Here is a 22016-nt window from a genome sequence, read left to right as displayed (position 1 = left end):
TTCTGAAAGTACCTAGTTCACAGAGATATGCTCATGAACACATGACTTTGCCTGTCCGAATCCTGAAGATGGGCATTTCAAGTGAGGAAATTGAAATGTAGAGTAGCTGAAATGACCTGCTGCAACAGGTGAGAATGGTTTGGAATGTGAGATTTTCTGACACTTAGTTGTCTTGTTCACTTGTCCATAATGCAGAACTGTCAATACTTGCATGAGATCACTATTGTGGAAATTGAAGACGGCACTTAGCTCCTAGAAAAGGTAAAGTCTTACAGCAGCTCAAAGACCAGGGGCCATACATCCTGACAGCACATATGCAGGATAGGTTCCATCTTGAGTCCTGCCAATCAGGTATTGACACACTCAACAGCATGGTTGAATCTTGGTTGTAGATGAGAACAAAGCAATTATTCCAAAAATAGTCACCAAAACAAGGGCAGAAGATTGCTGTGGTCTTCGGAGAAAGGCAGCGCCTCACTTCCTTCCGCAGGGACCATGCCCTTCCAACCACTTCTGTTTCTTGACACGACTAGTAACCAAGGAAGTTCTCTAATGTTGCTGCTTCTCCTTCCAGGCTAGGCTACTACTTTGTTTTCCTAGTAAAAGCTCCCCTATCCCTTTCTCAGTCTTAAAGTCTCTCCTTGCTTTGAAACAGCAAGTGTCAGGGTGGAAACAGACCCTGGCCTGGGCAGAACATGTCTGTACCAACTTCCCACTTCAGTGGGAAGTTCCTGATCTAATTCTATAGCCTCTGTCCCCTGTCCGGCTAGCCACCGAACTCTAGATCTACCCCGTCCCTCCTGCAATAGTAGGCTTTATAGAGTCACAGCCTGATCCATGATTTCTCTGCTCTCTGGCAGTGAAGACTTAAGGATGGCTGACATTCCAGCATCTTTTAGAGAAGCTGGTCAGTTGAGACAGAAAACACAAGTATGCACGCCACATCACTGACACAGAAGATCTGTACCCACAGCACTTGTGCACAATAGAGGATGACCCCTGTGCTCTTCCAGACTCAAAAACAGTATCTGAATTTGGAGCGCCTCAGATACAACAGTCAAATGTGGTTCTAGGAGGGCTGCTGGGCTAGTACCCAGTACCCAGGCAAAGAAAGCCAGAAAATCAGAGGCCATGTTCAGTGGGATGCATAAAGCAACAATGGAGCTCCTAGCATCTCAGCCTGCAAGGGTCAAATGCAGGCCTAGGAAACTATCACCTATCCGTGGGCCTGGTATGGGACCAAGGGTGCTTGTTGCAGTTATAACTGGGTCTCCAATGCTCATCCCATGCTATCAAGGCTGCACCACTGCTTGATGTGGATGTTGAGCTGCCACTGGGGTAAGCTGCCACCATGGATCCCTCTTAGCTTTTTAAGCTGACAAAGAAGACCCTGTGAGACAGGCTGTTTCATAAAGATGCTACTGCACACGCCTTACCCTGAGGTAGATCCTTAGAGCCCAGAATGAAGAAGAAAACCGACTCCTGAAAGTTGTCCTTTGACCTCCACATGCACAGCACGGCACACATGCCCACACTCATGCACACACAACTATACATACACATGTAATAAAAAAAAAGCAGCAAAGCACAGAAATATATTTTGGAAAGAAAAAAGATAAACAGGGTGAAAATGATGTCAAAGATTTATTCAGCTATGAAAACACTGCAGAATGGACTTGGGTAAAGCAGAAAGAGGAGATCACTGTCCAGTCAGGCAGGCCTGAGATCTGCTGTCCCGTAGGGGAAAACTACATGTGAACATAGATCACTGAAGCAGAAAACGCATGCTAGACTGCTGTGACAGTATGAGGGCACGGGTATAAAATATCTTGGGAAAAAATATCTTGGGACATTTTACATTTAACTTGTATATCGCATATAATAAAATATTGGAATTAATGCTGCCTCTTTCTTTTTGATGTTTAGGATACATATCCAAGAAAATTTAAAACCACCTGGATGGCTTCCATTTGAGCTGGATATTCTACTTCTGCCAGGCAGCTATGCTTTGGACTACACCCAGTAACTTCTTTAAAGATTTGTTTCTACATAGTGTCAAAGCTGTGGTCTCAGGCAAGTCTCTTTCTTTCTCCCTCTCTCTCCCCATTTCTCTCTCTCTCTATGTATGTGGATGCAAAGTAGGAATATCAATATTCATGGCATAAGAATGTCATGGGGCATATGTATGGGGTTCAAAGCACAAGCTTGGATACTGGGTATTGGTTAGTCTTCGAGTAGTTCCACTTCTTTAAGACAGTCTCTCATTGGCCTGGGATTTCACCGTGCAGGCCAGGAAAGCTTTCCTCTGAGAGTCCAGAGATCTGCGAACACCTCCACCCTTGTGTGGGCTCTGGGGATGTGAACGCAGATCCTCAAGCTCACAAGGCAAACACTTCACTGACTAAGCCACCTTCTCTACACCCCATGTGTATGTCTGTGCATGCACTTGAGAACATGCATGTGGAAGTGAGAGGTTGTGACCAGTGTTTTCTCTACCATTCCTCACCTTTTCTTTGAGACACAGTCTCTCCTCTCCCTGAATCTGGAGCTCATCAATTAGGCTGACTAGTTGAGCAATGTGCTCTGAAGATCAATGTATAGCACTGGGTTATAGACATGTGCCTGGGCTTGTTTTTACACAGGTACTAGGGTCTTGAATGCTGGTCCTCAGGTTTGCATAACAGGCACTTCACTGACTGAGCCATCTCCTTAGACTTCAGGTCTTTTAAACAAAACCCTTCCTGTGGACATCTCAGCACCTCCAGCCACAGTCAGTTTGCCATTGGCTCTGCCAGTTTTGATTTCTGTGGACTCATACCCTCCCCTCCTCAGGATAGTGGTTATGCAGAGACACTAACATCTCCACAGCCTCTCACAAGTGTTTATGTATTTGCCTTCAGAGCCTTGAATTTGCTTTTCGTTTGGCCCAAGAACTGCTGGAACACACACTGTACTAGTTTTTAATTTCCCCAAATAATACAGAAAAATAAAAAAAAAAAAAAACTTACAGGTTTTGAGATGGTGAATCCGCTGCTGGAATACACAGATATTTAACTCCCTGTGGAACAATAAAAACATATAGATGTAAATGACACTAAAAAAGATGATACAGAGTGGAGTAAAACATTAAAAGGAACCATTTACTCAGGTCAAAAAAACCCAAGAAAATAAAAAGGAGAAGTTTTTTACTCATCTTTTGTTGCCAAGGAACTGAGGAAAAGCTCTTTAATTCAGGTTCCTGATTCTTTTCCCTGGGCATGTCAATATTCATGCTTTGGTTTAGAAGCACCATATATAACACATTTAGATAAAATTTGAGGGACCAAAACAAAACAAAACAAAACAAACAAACAAACAAACAAAAAAAACAGGAGTTGGGCACTTCAGTGTCAAGGTTCACAACTGTCTTCTTAACACTTGCTCACACACTTTTTATGTTTCTTTCAGATACTGAATATCCCCAAAGGAGGCAGTGCTTGCCAGTCAACACCTTCAAAAAGGGCTGAAAACTGTGGTGTCATGCCATAGGTTTTTATGTCAATTTTAGTGTTACACTAGGCCTTTGAAACCTGGAAACAATGTTGCTTGCTTTGCAGAACTGTAAAGGTTGACTGATAAACTAATGTATTTATTTCCCCCTAATTTGAGGAAAAAAAAACTTTATCCAAAGTAATGACTCAAAATTATGCTAACCTGGAGTTTTATAAAAAGAAACAAAACTAGTTTACTTCTCTACAGGAAAGACAGACACTGTAGTTCTAAAGTCCTCAATATCAGTCGACACAGGGCACCAATCTCAACAACCTTGTGACATTGTACTTCCTAAGTCTTCCATGTCAGTCAACACAGGGCACACAGATCTCAACAACCTTGCTAGTGAAATATGGTAAAAGATAGATGAATTATTCAAAAGCTTTTCCCTGTATTTGCCAAATGCCACAGAATCTTGTCACCATGTCTTAGATACCCAGGGAGAAGAACTAATTACTGTGAGGGGCCAGCTTGATGCACAATAAGGATACAGATGTAGCCAAAGACCCTGGAAAAGGAAGTTACAAACCACCTGCTTTTTAGACTTACTTGAAGTCTTTCTGTAACTTCTACTGCTGATCCAGTCACTCCAGAGAGTCACTGGAACTACAACTGGACAGCTACAGTACAGGCATCATATCTACCTGCCCTGATGCTAGGGTACAGGCTCAAGTCCAGGCCTGGTAGTTCTGGTAAGCTTACAGAAGGTAAGTTCTGAACTAGCAGGAGGGACAGAGCAAGGCAGCTCATGCTTTGCAGAACACACTAGACCACTGTATGAGAGTGATGGGTTGGTCCTGGGACTTCAGCATAGAGCCCATTTCTCCAGCTCTCTGAGCAAACCACAAGCCTCTAACTACCTCTTTTTCATGGGCAATTTTTCTTTTTCTCCCCCCCCCCAACATTTATTTTATTCACTGTACTTCCCTGTAGCCCCTTCCCTCCTCCCCTCCCAGACCTGCCCTCTCTTCCTACCCTCTATGCTTTTCCTCAGAAAAGGGAGCTCCTTTTCTCATGCACCCCAGCTCATCAAGTTGCATGAGGGCTGAACATGTCCTCTTCCCTGTATCCTGTCAAGGCAGTCCTGCCAGAAGAAAGTGAGCTAAAAGCTAGAAAGTGAGTCCCTGTCCAATACAGTCCCTACTTCCCTTACTAGAGGACCCACTTGAAGCTTACATTGCCTATCTGCTACATCTTTGAGGAGGGCTAGGTCGAGTTCATGCATGGTCCTTGGTTGATGCTTTAGTCTCTGCAAAACCCTCTGGACCCTGGCTCTGTTGTCTTCTTGTGGAGCTCCTGTCATCTCCAGGTACTTTTCTCTTTCCTCCCACTATTCCCCAAGACTCCCTATGCAATGACCAACGTTCGGCTGTGAGTCTCAGCATCTGTTTTCAGGTACTGCTGGGTAGAGCTTCTCAGAGGGCAACTCTGACAGGCTAATGTCTGCAAGCTTAGCAGAGTGTCATTCATAGTGTCATGCTTTGGCACTTACCAACAGGGTGGGTATTTGGGTAGGCCAGGCACTGGTTGGGCATTCCCTCAGTCTCTTTTCTATCTGTATCCCTGCATATCTTGTAGGCAGGGTAAATTTTGGGTCAAAGTTTTTGTAAGTGGGTTGGTGTTCCCTGCCCTTCACTAGAAGACTAGTAGGGTTAGAGGATGTCCTCTTCAGTCTCTGTGGTCTCTGCTTGAATCCCCCTCATATCCTCCAAGCAGCCTACCCTGACTTAGGTTCTCTAGCTTGCTCTCCTCAGGACTGATCTCCACCCTATTTTAACTCTCTGTGACCCCCACTCCTACCTGTTCCCTCTTTTCACGTATTACCTCTGCCTATTCTATCTCCCCTTCTGAGTGAGTATGCATCCTCACTTTGGTCCTCCTTATTACTTATTTTCTTTGGGTCTGTGCCTCGTAGTATGTTTATCTTGTACTGTATGGCTAAAATCTACTTATAAGTGAGTATATACCATGTGTGCCTTTTTGGGTCTGGGTTACCTCATTCAGGATAATCTTGTCTAGTTTCATATATGTGCCTTCATACTTCATGATTTTCTTGTTTTTAATAGCTGAGTAGTACACCACAGTGTAAACATGCCACCATTTCTTTATCCATTCTTCGGTTGAGGATCATCTAGGTTGTTTCCCGATTCTGGCTATTACAAATAAGCTGTTATGAACATAGCTGAGCAAGTGTCCTTTTTGTATGGCAGAGCATCTTTTGGATAAATACCCAGAAGCGTTATAGCTGGGTCTTGAGGTAAAGTTATTCCCAATTTCCTAAGAAAGCTCCAGACTGATATCCAAAGTGGTTGTGCAAGTTTGCACTCCCACCAGCAATGGAGAAGTGTTCCCCTTTCTTCACACCCTCACCAGCATTTACTGTTGCTTGAGATTTTGATCTTAGCCATTATGACCAGATTGAGATGGAATCTCAGAGTCATTTTGATCTGGGTTTCCCTGAAAGGAAAGGAAGTTGAGCATTTCTTTAAGTGCTTCTCAGCCATTTGAGATTCCTCTGTTGAGAATTCTATTTAGTTCTGTGCTCCATTTTTTTAGTTGGATTATTTTGTTTATCGGTTTTTGATTTCTTGAGTTCATTATATATTGTGGATATTAGCTCTATATGTAGGATTGTTGAATTTATTTTTTCCCAATCCATAAATTATCTTTTTGTTCTATTGACAGTGTCTTTTGCCTTACAGAAGCTTTTCAGTTTCAAGAGGTCCCACTTATTAATTGTTGATCTTAGAGCCTGAGCTGTTGTGTTCTGTTCAGGAAGTTGTCTCCTGGGCCAATTAATTTGAGGCTCTTCCCCATTTTCTCTTCTAATATATTTAGTGTATCTAAGGTTATGTTGAGGTCTTTGATCCATTTGGATTTGAGTTTTGTACAGGGAGATAAATATGGATCTATTTGCTTTTTCCTACACACAGACATCCAGTTATACCAGCACCATTTGTAGAAGATGCTGTCTTTTTTTTTTTTTTCTACTGTATGGTTTTGGCTCCTTCATAAAAAACCAAATGACCATAGATATGTGGGTTTATTTATGGGTCTTCAATTCAATTTCATTGATCAACCAGTCTATCTCTATGCCAGTACCATGCAGTTTTATTACTATTGCTCTGTAGTTTAGCTTGAAGTCAGAATTGGAGATACCTCCAGAAGATCTGTTATTGTATAGGGTTGTTTTAGCTATTCTGTTTTTTGTTTTTCCATATGAAGTTTTTTTAAATTTTATTTTATTAATTACACTTTATTCACTTTGTATCCCCCCATAAGCCTCTCCCTTCTCCCCTCCCAAGCCCACCCCCCTTCCCCTTTTTCACGCATGCCCCTCCCCAAGTCCACTGATAGGGGAGGTCCTATTCTCCTTCCTTCTGATCTTATTCTATCAGTTCACATCAGGAGTGGCTGCATTGTCCTCTACTGTGGCCTGGTAAGGCTGCTCCCCACTCAGGGGGAGGTGATCAAAGAGCAGGCCAATCAGATTATGTCAGAGGCAGTCCCTCTTCCCATTACTATGTAATCCACTTGGACATTAAACTGGCATGGGCTACATCTGTGCAGGGGTTCTAGGTTATCTCCATGCCTGGTACTTGGTTGGAGTATGAGTCTCTGGAAAGGCCGCTGTGTTCCAATTTTCTGGTTCTGTTGCTCTCCTTGTGGGGCTTCTCTCCTCTCCAGGTCTTACTATTTCCCACTTCTTACATAAGATTCCATGCACTCTGCCCAACAGTTGGCCATAAGTCTCAGTGTCTGCTTTGAAACCCAGATTGCTAAAACAATCCTCTTCAATAAAAGATCTTCTGGAGGTATCTCCATCCCTGATATTAAGCTGTACTATAGAGCAACAGTTATAAAAACTGCATGGTACTGGCATAGAAACAGAATGGTGGATCAATGGAACTGAACAGAAGATCCAGAAGTAAACCCACACACTTATGGACACCTGACCTTTGACAAAGATGCCAAAACCATACAATGGAAAAAAAGATAGCATCTTCAACAAATGGTGCTGGTCTAACTGGATGTCTACATGTAGAAAAATGCAAATAGATCCATACTTATCACCCTACACAAAACTAAAGTCCAAGTGGATCAATGACCTCAACATAAAACCAGACACATTAAACCTGTTAGAAGAAAAAGTGGGGAATACCCTAGAACTCATTGGTACAGGAGACAACTTCCTGAACAGAACACCAACAGCACAGGCTCTAAGAGCAACAATCAATAAATGGGACCTCATGAAACTGAAAAGCTTCTGTAAAGCAAAGGACACTGTTGTCAGAACAAAACGACTACCTACAGATTGGGAAAGGATCTTTACCAACCCTACATCTGACAGAGGGCTAATATCCAGTATATATAAAGAACTCAAGAAGTTAAAAAGCAACAAATTAAGTAATCCAATTAAAAAATGGGGAACAGAGCTAAACAGAGAATTCTCTGTAGAGGAATATCAAATGGCAGAGAAACACTTAAAGAAATGTTCAACGTCATTAGCCATTAGGGAAATGCAAATCAAAATGACCCTGAGATTTCACCTTACACCCATATGAAGTTTAGAATTGTTCTTTCAAGGTCTGTAAAGAACTGTGTTGGTATTTTGAGGGGACTGCACTGGATCTGTAGATTGCCTTTGGTAATATGGCCATTTTTACTATGTTAATCCTACCAATTTACAAGCATAGGAGGTTTTCCATCTTCTGATATCCTCTTCAATTTCTTTCTTCAGAGTCTTGAAGTTCTTGTCATACAGGTCTTTTACTTGCTTGACTAAGAGTTACACCAAGATACTGTACATTATTTGTGGCTATTGTGAAGCCACAAATTAGTCCCTAATTTCTATCTCAGCCCGTTTGTCGTTTGCGTACAGGAAGGCTACTGAGTTTTTTGTTTTTTTAATTAATCTTGTACATGGTCACTTTGCTAAAGCCGTTTATCAGCTGTAGGAGTTTTCTGTTGGAATTTTGGGGTCACCTGTGTATACTATCATATTATCTGCAAAGAGCAATTCTTTGACTACTTCCTTCCTGATTTGTATGCCCTTGATCTCTTTTAGTTGTCTTATTGTTCTAGCTAGAACTTCAAGTACTATACTGAAGAGGCATGGAGAGAGTGGGCAGCTTTGCTTTGTCCCTGATTTTAGTGGAATTGTTCTAACTACCTCTTAATCTACCCCTTTCTGCTGAAACTGACTCAGAGTGTGATGTGCTGCCAGCAGATAAACACCTGAATGATACAACCCCCTTCCTTCCTATCTGCCATTATGGGATAGGAGGTTCATGGGAAAAACCCTCAGAAATAAAAATCGATTTTCCCTTATCATTTATATGTACCTTTTCAAAATTTGGGAAAATATTAAATTATTTAATCATAATTTGAAAGAAAAATCATTACTTTGGCAGTTATTGCATCTTTTACTACAGGCTCCTGAGTTTTGGAGAAGATGAATTTTACCTGTTTATCCCAATAGGAAGTTTAACCCAAGAGCAAACTGACTTTGTCAAGAGTGGAAGGTCTGCTGGCAGGGAAGAGGAGGAAAGTAGTGGGTTCTCCCTACTTGTATGGCTTATACTTGTCAGTCCCACCAGCCCCTTCTATACCTCTGTCATCATGTTTCTTGGGCCCCAGAAGCTACACTATGCTGGGAACGTTGACCGGTTGTTTTTTAATTAATTTTTTTTTACCCACTTTACATCCCAATCATAGCCCCCTTTCTCCTCTCCTCCCAGTACCACTCTCTCTCCCTCTTCCCCTATTCCCCCTCTCCTACCCCTCAGAAAGCGAGAGCCCCTCCCTCCAACCACCAACCCACCCCAGCACATCAAGTCGCATCAGGACTAAGCGCATCCTCTATGGTGGCCTGGCAAGGCAGCGCCACCCTGGGGAAGTGATCAAAAAGCAGGCAACAGATTGACCAGTTATTTTAAACATCTAAAGTTCTTCAACCTGTGGCATATTACAGTGTAGTTTGAAGGGTAAGACACTAGAAAAGGAAATACTTCTGCCAAAAAAGGACATTTCCCTCCTCTCTTCCACTGAGATGAGCACTCCTGTTTCTGAATACACATATCCATTGCTTCTTCCAGCCTCCATGAGAGTGCCTCATTCTTTTCTTTTGCTCTTGAGTGAGAGCCGGTCAGGCCCAGAAGCTTGTGAAATCCCTCCTCCCACATACTTCCTCCCTTCTCATGACAGGCCATACTTCCAGAGGGACAGGATTCTCAAGTATACAACTGCCATCTCAGCCCAGCAACTCCAATCAGGCAAAGGCTAAGTGGACCCCACTAGGATGGTGCAGAATGTCTACCTCTTCCTCATGTTGATGGAGAGCCACTTCACTCTAGCAGAAGCTAAGTCAGCCCAGTCTATGTATTGGGAAGACAGACAAAAGGAGAGAAAATGAAGAGAACTGACAGAGGTTAAACCAAATAGCATTTTGCCTACTAAGAGCATATGCCTCAAACACTTGTTAGCAGGGAAAGTGGGAATCATTATGCTTCCTTTAGGCTATGCCACATAGTTACCTCTGTGATATCTAATGCACTGAAGAAAATAAGCTTGGGTCTACAAGGTAGAACCTGCCCAGTGTTCAGGAGACTTAACCAGCCATAGGAATCAGGTGGAAGGTATTCTCTCTGTGAGCCACAAGGATAAGGAAATAACATGTGGCCATTCGAGGCCCCTTGCCCCCACAGCTGAGATGGGCATGTGCAGCTTCAGCCTCCTGCTCATGCAACTTGTAAAGATGAATGTGTTACATTTGGGTACCCTGTGCTATTAAGGTAAAAACAGAGACAAGACATCACAGCATCAAAGACCATAAAACTACAAGAACAAATTAGGTTCCTGGAATGATGCCTGGCCCATGATAGGCATTCACTCAAAGTCAAAGTGCTGTGGATAGGTGCTAGTCGGCTTCATAAAGGCTGTGGCATGAGAAGAATGCAAGGTGTGTGTGTGTGCACTGTTAAATACCGTTAGGGAAGAAGGAGAACTGGTTTTTAGGCCATGCAAAGGGCACACTGTCTACATACGCTCTAGTGACACTCAAACAGAACACTTCACTATGACCTACAATAAGAAATATGCAAATCCAGTCATGGAAGGAGTCAAAACTGTCAAAAAGGCTTAGCTGTTCGCCCCCAAAAGCACCAATTTATCGTGACTTAGTCATTAACAAAGCACAGATATCTTTGAGGCCACAGAGGCAGAACTACAGCTACCTAAAAAAGGCGTCAGATGCCTGCACATGTGCACAGCTTTTAACAGTTAATTACTAATTCAGAAAGCAGCACTGAGACCCCTGTGCCACCAGAAAACTGAGCTGACTTAAAATCACCCTTGTACTGATCAGAGGAATACACATTTCCTCTCTAAGAACTACACAGAGGATCGTTCTCTGGTGAGCTTTGTAGAGAGTGACAGATGAAGGAGAGGAGGTGTTTAGTTATATTATGTAAAGGATAGCAAAAGAAAGGAGGTTAAAAAAGATCATAGGAATCTCCCACAATATGAAAATCTACAAGGAGTAAAAAAAAGCAACAACGTTTTCAGTAGTATATAGCATTTGTTATATATTTTCTGCTTCATGTTTTAATATTTTGAAGCACATAAAAATAAAATTGTTTTTCTTCTTCCTTGAAATAAAATTCTTATAAAATGAAAAATGAAAATGAGCACTTCCTATGGTGTCTCAGAACAGTGGGCTGGTTGGAAGCCAGTTAACATTTATGGAGCTATTAAATATCAAGTCACAACTTTTCAAACCACAGAACAGTTTCGTGTTGAACTAAAACACAAAAACTGGATCAGTTAGTGATCTGCGTGTGCTTTATATGTCATAGATCCTATGGGAACATAGGAAGAGCTCATTTCTTTATTCTATGTGGCTGAAGGGCCAGCATACCCGGGACACAGCAGCAATCCTGACCAGGTCAAGAGCTGAGAGAATGTGTAAGTGCTCTGTGTCCACAGTGAGGGACTGTACATGCTGGACATTCATCACTCCCAGAACCACAGGGTGCAAAGGCCAGAAAGCACAAGACAGAAGTAACAGAGTTATGAGGGATATGCCCTGAGAAGCTCCCTGCTGAAATTCTTGTATTTAGGTTTTGAAATTACGTCAATAGACAATACCAGGTCAAGAAGAAAGTTCAGAAAGAAATTACATCAACAGATATCACTGGGGAAGAAGAAAGTTCAGAAAACATACCAGAGGCTTGATCTGAATAAGCCAGACTGTCATAGTCTCAAAAGTTCCACTATTTTTCAGTTTTCTGTTTCAGCAAGTATAATAACCACTAAAAGGTAGGTTTTGGCCTTTCTTTGGACTGAAACTAGAGATTACACTTCAAATGATACACAGGGACATACCTGAGAAGCAGGGTCAAGTTTCTGATCACAAAACCAGGAAAATGCCAAACTCTTGCTTGTTTCAAGAACAATTTCTTCAACTACGTCCAACCCCAGACATAGTAAGAATCTTCTGAGAATCCAGGTGACCTGTTCTGCAGAAGAGCCATCTGTGCACAGCCATTCTTTCTCATAAGGAAGCTAGTGTGAAGTGTGAATGAAAAGACCTCCACCTCACACTCAACAACACTGCTGGCTGCTGGGGGCATTACAGACCGTGCAGAGGATCTTCCTTACACACAGGAGCTAACTGATCTTCTCATAGTACGGTCTAGTCAGTATCAGAACCTGGGCAGGCTGGGGAGGGAGGGGTACGGAGAAGACTGGCAATGGCAAAGGGGACAACTACTCCAGAATACAGGAGGGAAGCAGAGGTGGCAACAGCAGAGAGGATAGAGGTGACAGGAGTTGCTCTAACTTCATCACTGCACATTGTATATGTGTATATACAAATACTACCTACCTGAACCCTTGGAGAAGTATTAACAACAAAGTATATACAAATACCACATACCTTTTTTTTTTTTAAAGGACACAACTGTACCCTTGTAGAACTATTAACAACAAACGGAAGAGTAAGTTCTGGAAAAAGCTAGAAATCCATGCAATGGAAAAGTTATTTTAGCTGCCAAAAAAAAGTCACTATTAGAATTTAGCATCAGAGAGAGGATGGATGAACCAAGCTCCCTCCTACAAAAATGGCTTCTTTTCTTTGATAAACAAGCCCATTCAGATTTCTAGGAGGCCTGCTAAGCAGGTATTTCCAGTTCCAAACATATAAGTCTTAATAGCACAAGGACAGAATAAGACTGTAACCCTACTAAGAATTACTTTTGCCAGGCCCCAACTATTTTTCCCAGAAATAAAAAAAATAATATTAAAAGCAATATTAAAATTTGGAGTGACCTCATTTGATCAGAAGCCAGATCACAATTTATTCACTGCTATAAACCCCACAAAGCCTGCTGGGTGCCCTGGTGCATGCTTTTGGTCTCAATATTAAGGAAGCAGAAGCAGAAGAAATAGAGATTAAGGCCATTTTCAGCTATATAGCCAGTTTGATGGTAGCCTGAGCTGCATAAGACTGTCTCAAAACAGAAACAATCAAAACTCCAAAATCACACAGCAAAAGCATGTCCTATTGGTGAAGATAGCCCACAGTACTGAGGCAGACACGGATTAGTCATCTGGGGCCCTACGTGGTTTGGGTAAAGCACAGCCCCACTCTCTAGTAATACAGACTAGATCCCTTACCTGTGTACACTATGCATACACAGCCCTCTCTAAATAAAGTACCCAGCAACACTGGATCCCTACCTTCACTGGGCTACATGGATATCCCCTCTCTAAAAAAATAGGATAAGGTTCTCTACTCCTAATAGAGTCAAATTTAGACGGTTTCTATTCAAATGCAATTCCAATATTATGAAGACTACAAAAACTGTTCCAGCTTAAACTCGTTTTAGGCGCATAAACAGTAAAGCAAAATTATGCATGCTCAAGTGAACTTTCAGAGAGACTCTCCCATTTACCATCTTATACCTATGAACAATTGGGCATGCATATATTTAAAATCAGATGAATTATGGGAACATGCACAGTAGAAAAATTATTAGATAATCTAACACTCAAAATAGAGAACCATCCAAACTATACCCATTACTTTCCAAAGTTGTTCTTTCGTCCATAAAAAAAAGCTCTGAATAATAATTGGGGTCTTGAGTATCTTTACCCATATGGCCCCCTGCATTCTTGCAGTATATTCTGACCTTTTCTCCTGTTTTGCTCTGAATAATTTCTTTCATACTTTTGCAAATCTATGTAAGCACTCACCTTCAGTTCTTTTGATTAGAAGCCCAGAACCTAGAAACACTCAACACCCTTACCAACCAGTATCAGCACCATATTCATATTCATGTTTTCTCTCTTCTTCTTCTTCAAGACAGGGTTTCTCTGTGTAGCCCTGGCTGTCCTAGATTTGCTCTGTAGACCAGGCCGGCCTGGAACTCGGAGATCCGCCTACCTCTACCTCCTGAGTGCAGAGGTGTGCACCACCACTGTCTGGCCACTCTTTTCTATTATAGTAAAATAAATACACATACTGTAAACTTACTATCTTAAAGTTATTTTCCTTTTTTTCTTTTTTTCTGGCAGCACATGCTGGACAAATGCTCCACTACCAAATCATGATTCCTAGCCCTCCTTTTATTTTCAATTTCGAGACAAGGTCCCACTAAGTTGCCAAGATTGGCCTTGGACTTGTATTCTTCTGCCTGAAGTCTTCTAGTAGCAGGCCTGTGCCATCAAGTTTGATTTTTTGTTTGTTTGTTGAAGTGGAAGATTCTCTGTGCTACCCACACTGGCTTTGAACTTGTGGACTTAAGGGAATCCCTGTCTCATCTTTTAAATACCCATGACTACAGATGTAGCCACTGTTTGAGATATCATATTGATCGTTCCCAAGTGAACCCCGTCACAGTTGGAAATCATCACCATCATCTGGAGGTTCCTCTTCTTCCAAAATCAGATTCTGTACCCATTACACACTAACTCCTTTTGCTTCCTTATCCATTACCGCTGGACGACCATTCTCTTCTCTGTCCCTGTGGACCCAAGTACTTCTGTACTTCATAAAAACCTAAAGGAAGTAAACTAGAGTCGTGTAGGTCATAGGTCCAAGAGGTAACAACTGTTGACTTGAAACTTCCCCGAGGTGCACATTCCAGGTGAGACCACACTAGTCTCCTTCGTAAGGCCCATCTTTGCAAGGGTGTCTAATCCAGAGAGGCACCAGAGACTGGCACCTCTATGTGTGTGCAAGCCAAGCTCAGGGCCTGGTCCATGAGTTTGGATTGATGTCTTTCTTCAACCTAAGATTTTACAAACAGCCCATAACAGTTTAAAAAATTATGTTGTATTAAAGGGAAAAGGATAAGTCAAATTTACATCCCTAGGAATAGTAATCTAAAAACGCTCTAAGAGTCATTTGACTAGGAATTAAAAGTTGGTATAAAAAATAAAGAACAGGTCAAGATTCTTGGGTACTTCTTTTTTACATTTCTGGTATGGCAAAATGTCAAGGGAATCACTAAAGAAAATCACAGCTGAAGATAAACAGAGCCTTGTAGTGATACTCCATGTGTCATGCTTTAAGTCTAGATTTTAAACTGAAAAGCCATTTTCTGAAAGTACCCATTTGCCACTGATTCTTCCTGCATGCTAAATTTAGGCATTTACTACAAATAACAACTTCCAAGAACACTGTGGCCCTTGGTGGGGTTGGGGGTGTGTGTGGGAAGGTCAGAGTGGAGAGGTAAGATTTAGCCTGGGGTTTGATTCTGTGAGCCAAGATGCAAATAAGAAGCCTCTACACCTGTTGCTGCTTTCAGGTTAGTCAAACAACGATGTACTTTTGACTTGTCGGAATGGCAAAAGAGCATTCTGATGTTTATTTTTGTTCAAGGTTTCAAAGAAAGACCAAGTGGCCTCAGTACAAGGGCTTCCCTCAGGCCCACACGGAATGGATTATAGGAAGGCAATGAAGGCAATCTCAGCTGCTCGACTTCCCCACCTCTTCTGGGTTTGGTTCAGTGTGATGTACCAGCTGTGACTCATGAAATCTCAGGTCAGTTTAACATGTACTCAAAATCTAGGGATTCTGCAGTGTGCCTCCATGAACAGTAGTACCATTCAACCACATCAAAAGGTGGTTGGGAATGAAAGTGCTTCTTAGTAACCAATAAGAGAACATCACTAAGGAAAACATTTCTGTAAATGAAACATTTTTATCTGACCATGTGTCCCTAAAATTTATTCTGTAGCACCCCTGAATCTAGAAAGTAAATAAGATCCAACTTCAAAAGTCCTGTACCATGTCCACAGCCCCACCCCATTGCCATCTGCTCCAGCATTAGCTTGGCCTGCTTAGGGCCACTGGATTGCCTGAGTCAGTCTCTTCATGTCTTGTCCTTCCCTGCACTCTACCCTGAGCCCTGTGGTTCCTTCTCTTTCCAATGGCCTTTCCTCAGCAGAACTTCAACATCATGCAAAGCCTCTTTTCACAGATTTTCTCACCAACGTAGCTTACAAAGACTCCATCTCTGTGCTCTGAGTGTCTCCAAGACCCCAGAATGCAGGTGCCTCAGCACAGCACATAAAGCTTAGATTGCTTGATCCTAAACTTTTACAGCGGTCATCGTTTTCTCAGTCTCTCAGCTCTTGCACTTTGAAAATCAGCATCAAATGCCTTTAAGTGAAGAAAAAGATTCTCTAAAAGGTAGATGCAATCCTTTGAATTTTAAACCTGCATGTCCTAAAGGCACAGTCCCAAAGCTGACTATGACATGTAAAGCTGGTTTTAGAATCATGGTTCCATGCAGGCATTCTGATCTCAGAAGGCCTGAACCTCAATTTTTACTGCCTGTTGCTAATGGTCTCGGCAGGACATATGGTGAACAAGCTCATTAAGAATGAAAAAACAAACAAAAAAAACTAGGCAGCCATCACGACGAGACTTCATGGATCGAGCATCTCTGGCATGTCTATAAAATGAAATCTCACAGAAATATCCTGTTTCTTTGGCTCTTATAATTTTCCCACTCCCTCTGTGCTATGATCCCTGAGTTTTAGGTCCAGTCGTGTTATAGATATATCAGTTGGGGCTGGGTATCATATGGTCACTTGTTCTACACATTTCAATGGGCTATGATTCTCTGTAATGGTTGCCTTCTGTTGCAATGGCTGCCTAGAGAAGATATAAACAAGTATGACAGCAGTTGACAGGATAACATGGAAGGGCAAATGTTACGGGGCTTCAACTCTAGACAAAGAAATTACAGGCAACTAGGAATGCTGAGAGCAATAGAAACTGTTTTCTCCAGGGAAAGGTCCTCAGATTGGTTATCCAATACCAAGTAGTCAGCCCTAAAATTTATATATAACATACAGGCTGTATATATATATATATATATATATATATATATATATATATATATATATGTCAAGAAATATGCACACATATACACAGACACATATACCACAACAATTAAAGAATAGAGGTCATGAATTTGAGAATGAGGATTATAGGAGAAGGGAGGGAGAAAAAGGAAAGAGAAAATGATAATCATATTTTGATTTCAGAAAGAATGGAAAATTGCAACTGGTGAGTATAAGACTGGGCCATTCAGTTATTCTCAGAAGCCATTAAGTTGGGATAACACAGCTCAAGCTTCAGGCCAGCCAGCTCTGGAGTCATTCCAGGTCCACTGTATCAGAGAATCCTCCTCGGCACTGACAGTGAAGGCAAGGAAGACAAACTGAGGCCTGTGTTTGCCTAGCACAGTCAAACCTGTTATATACTCTATGGTTCCATGTTCACAGCAGAGTGGAGAACCTTTAACAGAACCTATAAGACCCAAATCCTTTCCTCTCTTGACCTTGACAGAAAAAAGTATGCAGAGCCCTTGTCTAGGCAGACCCACTTCATACAACCCCTTCAGAAGACATGAAGCTCAATTCCCTGCTCATGTTCTTCCCCAATTTCATGGTATCTGACTCAGCAGATAACCCCTCTCTCCAAGACAGGGGTTCTTTGCATAGCCTTGGCAACTAGCTCTATAGACCAGGCTAGCCTTGAACACACAGAGAGCCCCCTGCCTCCCAAGTACTAGGATTAAAGGCATGAACCACCATAGCCCAGTTACCCTTCTTAAACACCTTCTCTTCTTTACTGTGCTGAGTGGGAGGGGGGATTTGAAAATAAGGGAATGAGTGATTAGAAAATGAAGGAATGAGACCAAAATGTGAAAGAGCCCAAGTACAATCCTAGCACACAGTAAGTGCTCAAAAAATGGCTGACAGCATGTGTGTGGTTAGTGGCTCTCACTTGACGGCAGTCCTACCTGTCTGCTCAGCTATCAGCAAACAGCACCACACAGACTAGGAAGTAATGAGCAGCTGTGTCCACAGGAAAGTATCAGCTAACCCAGTCTCACTCTCTTAGCAGGACATGACTACCCCTTAAGCCCATGTGTTCCAGAGGGCACAGGGCACAATGTAGGACAGTATCAGTGTCTCTTCTCAGATACCTCAGCCAGAGAGTGCTTGAAGTGCATTGCCTGTGAAGGACATGGAATCAACGGCAGTCTGAGTCACTGGATGTATCACTACCTCTTGTTTCAGGCTTGGATAAGTACAGTGCTGTCAAAGCCCAATTTAAACAGCCTCTATGTCACACTACTCTGGCTCTGTGTCCCTTCTCTGGGTCACACCTTGGATGAAGGAGTTAAAAGACTGACTCAACTGGGTGTTGCTCTTAAGGGCTAGCCAATTCCTTGAAGGTGGGGCTGAGGCTCCCAAAAGTAGAAGCCAAGTTTAGCGAGAGTTTTATAACCATATGGACAAGGCTTTCAGAGCAGAAAGGATTCAGTAGCTGGGCAGTTAAGAAGAAGAAGTAAGGCAAGAGTGGCATCTGCCATTTTTCCTCTACACAGGAGCAGTACCCTTCTGCAGTGTGGTCAAATGTGAATGCTGCATGGTTGCCATGGTACTGCCTGGGGTTTACAATATAGTAGGTGCAGCTGGAAGGATACCTTCCTCTATCAGCTTAGGCACCAGTGTCCTAGGGCCTCCCTTTGATGGGGCAGTGCTTTACCACAACCCTCCCCCCTTCCACTGTGAGCAATTTGATGGGCTATTTTTATTTTGACAGCTGTGTGCTCTAGCACCGGACGCAGATGGAAGCCCCAGGCCACCTTGGGCAGAGCTCACATTGGGGAAGCCCCAGGACAGAGAACACTGTGGCCACCAAAGAGGCAGAGGGTCACCAGGGTCTCAAAATGATCACTAAGAACCACTCAGTTGTGTTATCATTGCTCTTTCAGAAGCAGAAAGAACAGTTTTCATCACAAGAGACAGGAAACCCCAGTTTAAAGAACAAAACAAAACAGAAATGTTTAGGAATGCTACTCATACTGGGTTAGCAGGAAACATTTTTTTTTTTCCAAGGGTAGAATACCACAATGTAGTTGAATTTCACCATCAATGGTAAGTAACGGTCTTTCCCTGGAATCACAGAGTTTGTTCCTTGGAAAAGGAACTCTAATTTACGGAAATTAGATTGCATTTGCCACATCATGTTAGCAAGTCCCAAAGAGCGAGAGTCTCCATTGTCTGAATTTGGCTCCTTTGCTGAAAATCAAGTGTCTGTAGGTGTATAGGTTTATTTCTGGGTCTTCAATTTGATTCCATAGAACCACCAGTCTGTTTCTATGCCGGTGCCAGGCAGTTTTTATTACTGTTGCTCTATAGTACAGCTTGAGAGCAGGGATGGAGATACCTCCTGAAGATTGTTTATCTTACAGGATTATTTTAGCTATTCTGAATTTTTTGTTTTTCCATATGACGTTGCAAATTGTTCTTTCAAGGTCTGTAAAGAACTGTGTTGGTATTTTGATGGGAATTGCACTGAATCTGTAGATTGCTTTTGGTAAGATGGTCATTTTTATTATGTTGATTATACCAATCCAAGAGCATGAGAGATCTTTCCATCTTCTGAAATCTTCTTAACTTTAATTTTTTTTTTCATACAAATTTTTACTTGCCTGGTTAGGGATAACACCTAAAATAGTTTATGTTTTTTATTTTGTTTTGTTTGTGGCTATTGTGAAGGGCGTTGTTTCCCTAATTTCTTTCTCAGCCCATTTGTCTTTTGTATACAGGAGGCTACTGATTTTTTTTTTTTTTTTTAGTTAATTTTGTATCTAGCCACTTTGCTGAAGGTGTTTATCTACTGGATGTACATGTAGAAAAATGCAAATAGATCCATATTTATTACCCTGCACTAAATTAAAGTCCAAGTGTATCAAAGACCTCCATATAAAACCAAACTAAATCTGTCAGAAGAAAAGGTAGGGAAGATCCTTGATCTCACTGGCACAGGAGACAACTTCCTGAACAGAACACCAACAGCTAAGCCTCTAAGATCAGCAATTAATAAATGGGACCTCATGAAACTGGAAAAAAAAAAAAAAGCAAAGGATACTGTCAATAGAACAAAATGACAGCCTACAGTCTGGGAAAAGATCTTCACCAACCCTATATCCAGCAGAGGGCTAATATCCAAAATATATAAAGAACTCAAGAAACTAAACTCCAGAAAACCAAATAATCCAATTAAAAAATGGGGTACAGAACTAAACAGAATTCTTAACAGGGGAACATTGAATGGCTGAGAAACAGTTAAAGAAATGCTCAGCATCCTTAGTCATCAGGAAAATGTAAATCAAAACGACTCTGAGATTCCATCTTAAACCCATAAGAATGGCTAAGATCAAAACCTCAAGTGATAGCACATGCTCACAAGGGTGTGGAGCAAGGGGAACTCTCCTCCATTGCTGCTGGGAATGTAAACTTGTACAACCACTTTAGAAATAAATATTAGGCTTTTTCAGAAAAGTGGGTACAGCTCTACCTCAAGACCCAGCTATACCACTCCTGGGCTTATACCTGAAATATGCTCAATTGTACAACAAGGACATTTGTTCAACTATGTTCATAGCACCTTTATTCATAATAGCCAGAATCTGTAAACAACCTAGATGTCCCTCAACCAAAGAATAGATACAGAACTTGTGGTACATTTACACAATGAAATACTACTTAGCTATTAAAAACAAGGAAATTATGAAATTTGCAGGCAAATGATTGGAATTAGAAAAGATCATCCTGAGTGAGGTAACCCAGAACCAGAAAGGCATGTATGTTATATACTCACTTATAAGTGGATATTAGCCATATAATACCAGATAAAAAGGAGAACTGTAGGAAGAATGCTTAATTCTCATTCAGAAGGGCAAACAGAATAAAACAGAATGGTGGGAGAGGGGAAGGCATTGCCAAAGCACAGAAAAAGAGGATGCAGGCAGTCCTAATGAGCCTTGATAGGCTGGGGTCAGATAGCAGGGGAGGAGGGCTCCCCCTTTCTGAGAAATAGGGGAGGGGAAGAGGGAAGAAGAGGGAGGAAGAATGGGACTGGGAGGAGATGAGGGAGGGGACTACAATCGGGATGTAAAGTGAATAAATATAAAACAAAGTTAAATTTAAAAAAAAGAGAGAGAGAATCTCAATGTCTGGGTTTAGATCTGTCCACCCAAGCTAGCTCATTCCAGAGTTACTAAGTGACAAGGCAGACAGCTGGTTCTCACCTAAAGCTCCCTGCATTCTGGCACTGGCCATGGTCAAAGGAACCAAGGGCTTAGTGGCTCATCTCATTTTAACTACAAGAAAGCCTAGGATAAAAAAAAAAAAAGTTCCAAGCTAAAACTGGTGGTTTAGCCCTGTAATCCCAGCTACTTGCAAGGCATAGGTAGGATCAGGTTCAAGGCCTGACTAGGCAAGAATGAGTTCAAGACTAGCCTGGGCTACTTAACAAGACCCTGCCTGAGAATAAAGTTTGAGAAGAGTTTGGAGATGTAATTTAGTGAGTGCTTGCCTAGTTTGCAGAAGTCCCTGAGTTGATCCTTATAAAGACCAAAAAAGAAAAAAATAAAAAGAAAAAAGAAAAGGAAAGAAAGAAGGAAGGAAAGAAAGAGAGAAAAAAAAAGAGGTTTTAAGATATTAGGAACACTGAGCAAAGCACTGTCAAAACAGGTTGGCACTGTTTTCTTTCCCATCAAAGAGGTCAAGAGATGGTCAACAATTCACCTGCTCTGTGACCAAGGGTAGAAAGTCACCATCTGCTGTGGTTGTGGTAACAACCGACAGGAGATAAGCAATGTGTCAATCCATATCCAGGAGTGGATGCCATCCTCCCATTACACACAAGTCTCCAGAACCCCCGGGGAGCTGGGCTACAGGGAGGGGAGCGCGTTCCAAAAGCACTCTGGACATTGTTTGTCTGACCTACACCGAGGAGCCACCTTGTTTCACACTCAGAACCTTAAGTAAGATTGCATCACTTCCCTTGCAGGTGTGGGCAGGCACTGCTCCACCTGTGTCACTACCTAGTAAGGAATTGTTAAGAACACTCGAAAAGAAAACAGCAGATTTGCTTAAGCTAATCT

General features: G+C 42.0%; 1 protein-coding gene across 2 annotated transcripts in view; it reads right to left on the bottom strand.

The window, feature by feature from the left end:
• Dusp22 (dual specificity phosphatase 22) overlaps positions 1-22016 on the bottom strand; it is a 61948-nt gene that overhangs the window by 13172 nt on the left and 26760 nt on the right. For both annotated transcript variants that reach the window (XM_055619098.1, XM_055619099.1), the window contains exon 4: positions 3009-3058. In XM_055619098.1, the coding sequence (XP_055475073.1) occupies positions 3009-3058 (50 nt within the window). The remainder of the gene's footprint in view (positions 1-3008; positions 3059-22016) is intronic.

Source organism: Psammomys obesus, unplaced genomic scaffold (assembly GCF_907164565.1).
Source record: "Psammomys obesus unplaced genomic scaffold, mPsaObe1.curated_primary_1811, whole genome shotgun sequence".
NCBI classification, from domain to species: domain Eukaryota; kingdom Metazoa; phylum Chordata; class Mammalia; order Rodentia; family Muridae; genus Psammomys; species Psammomys obesus.
This window is presented reverse-complemented; position numbering and strand designations above follow the sequence as displayed.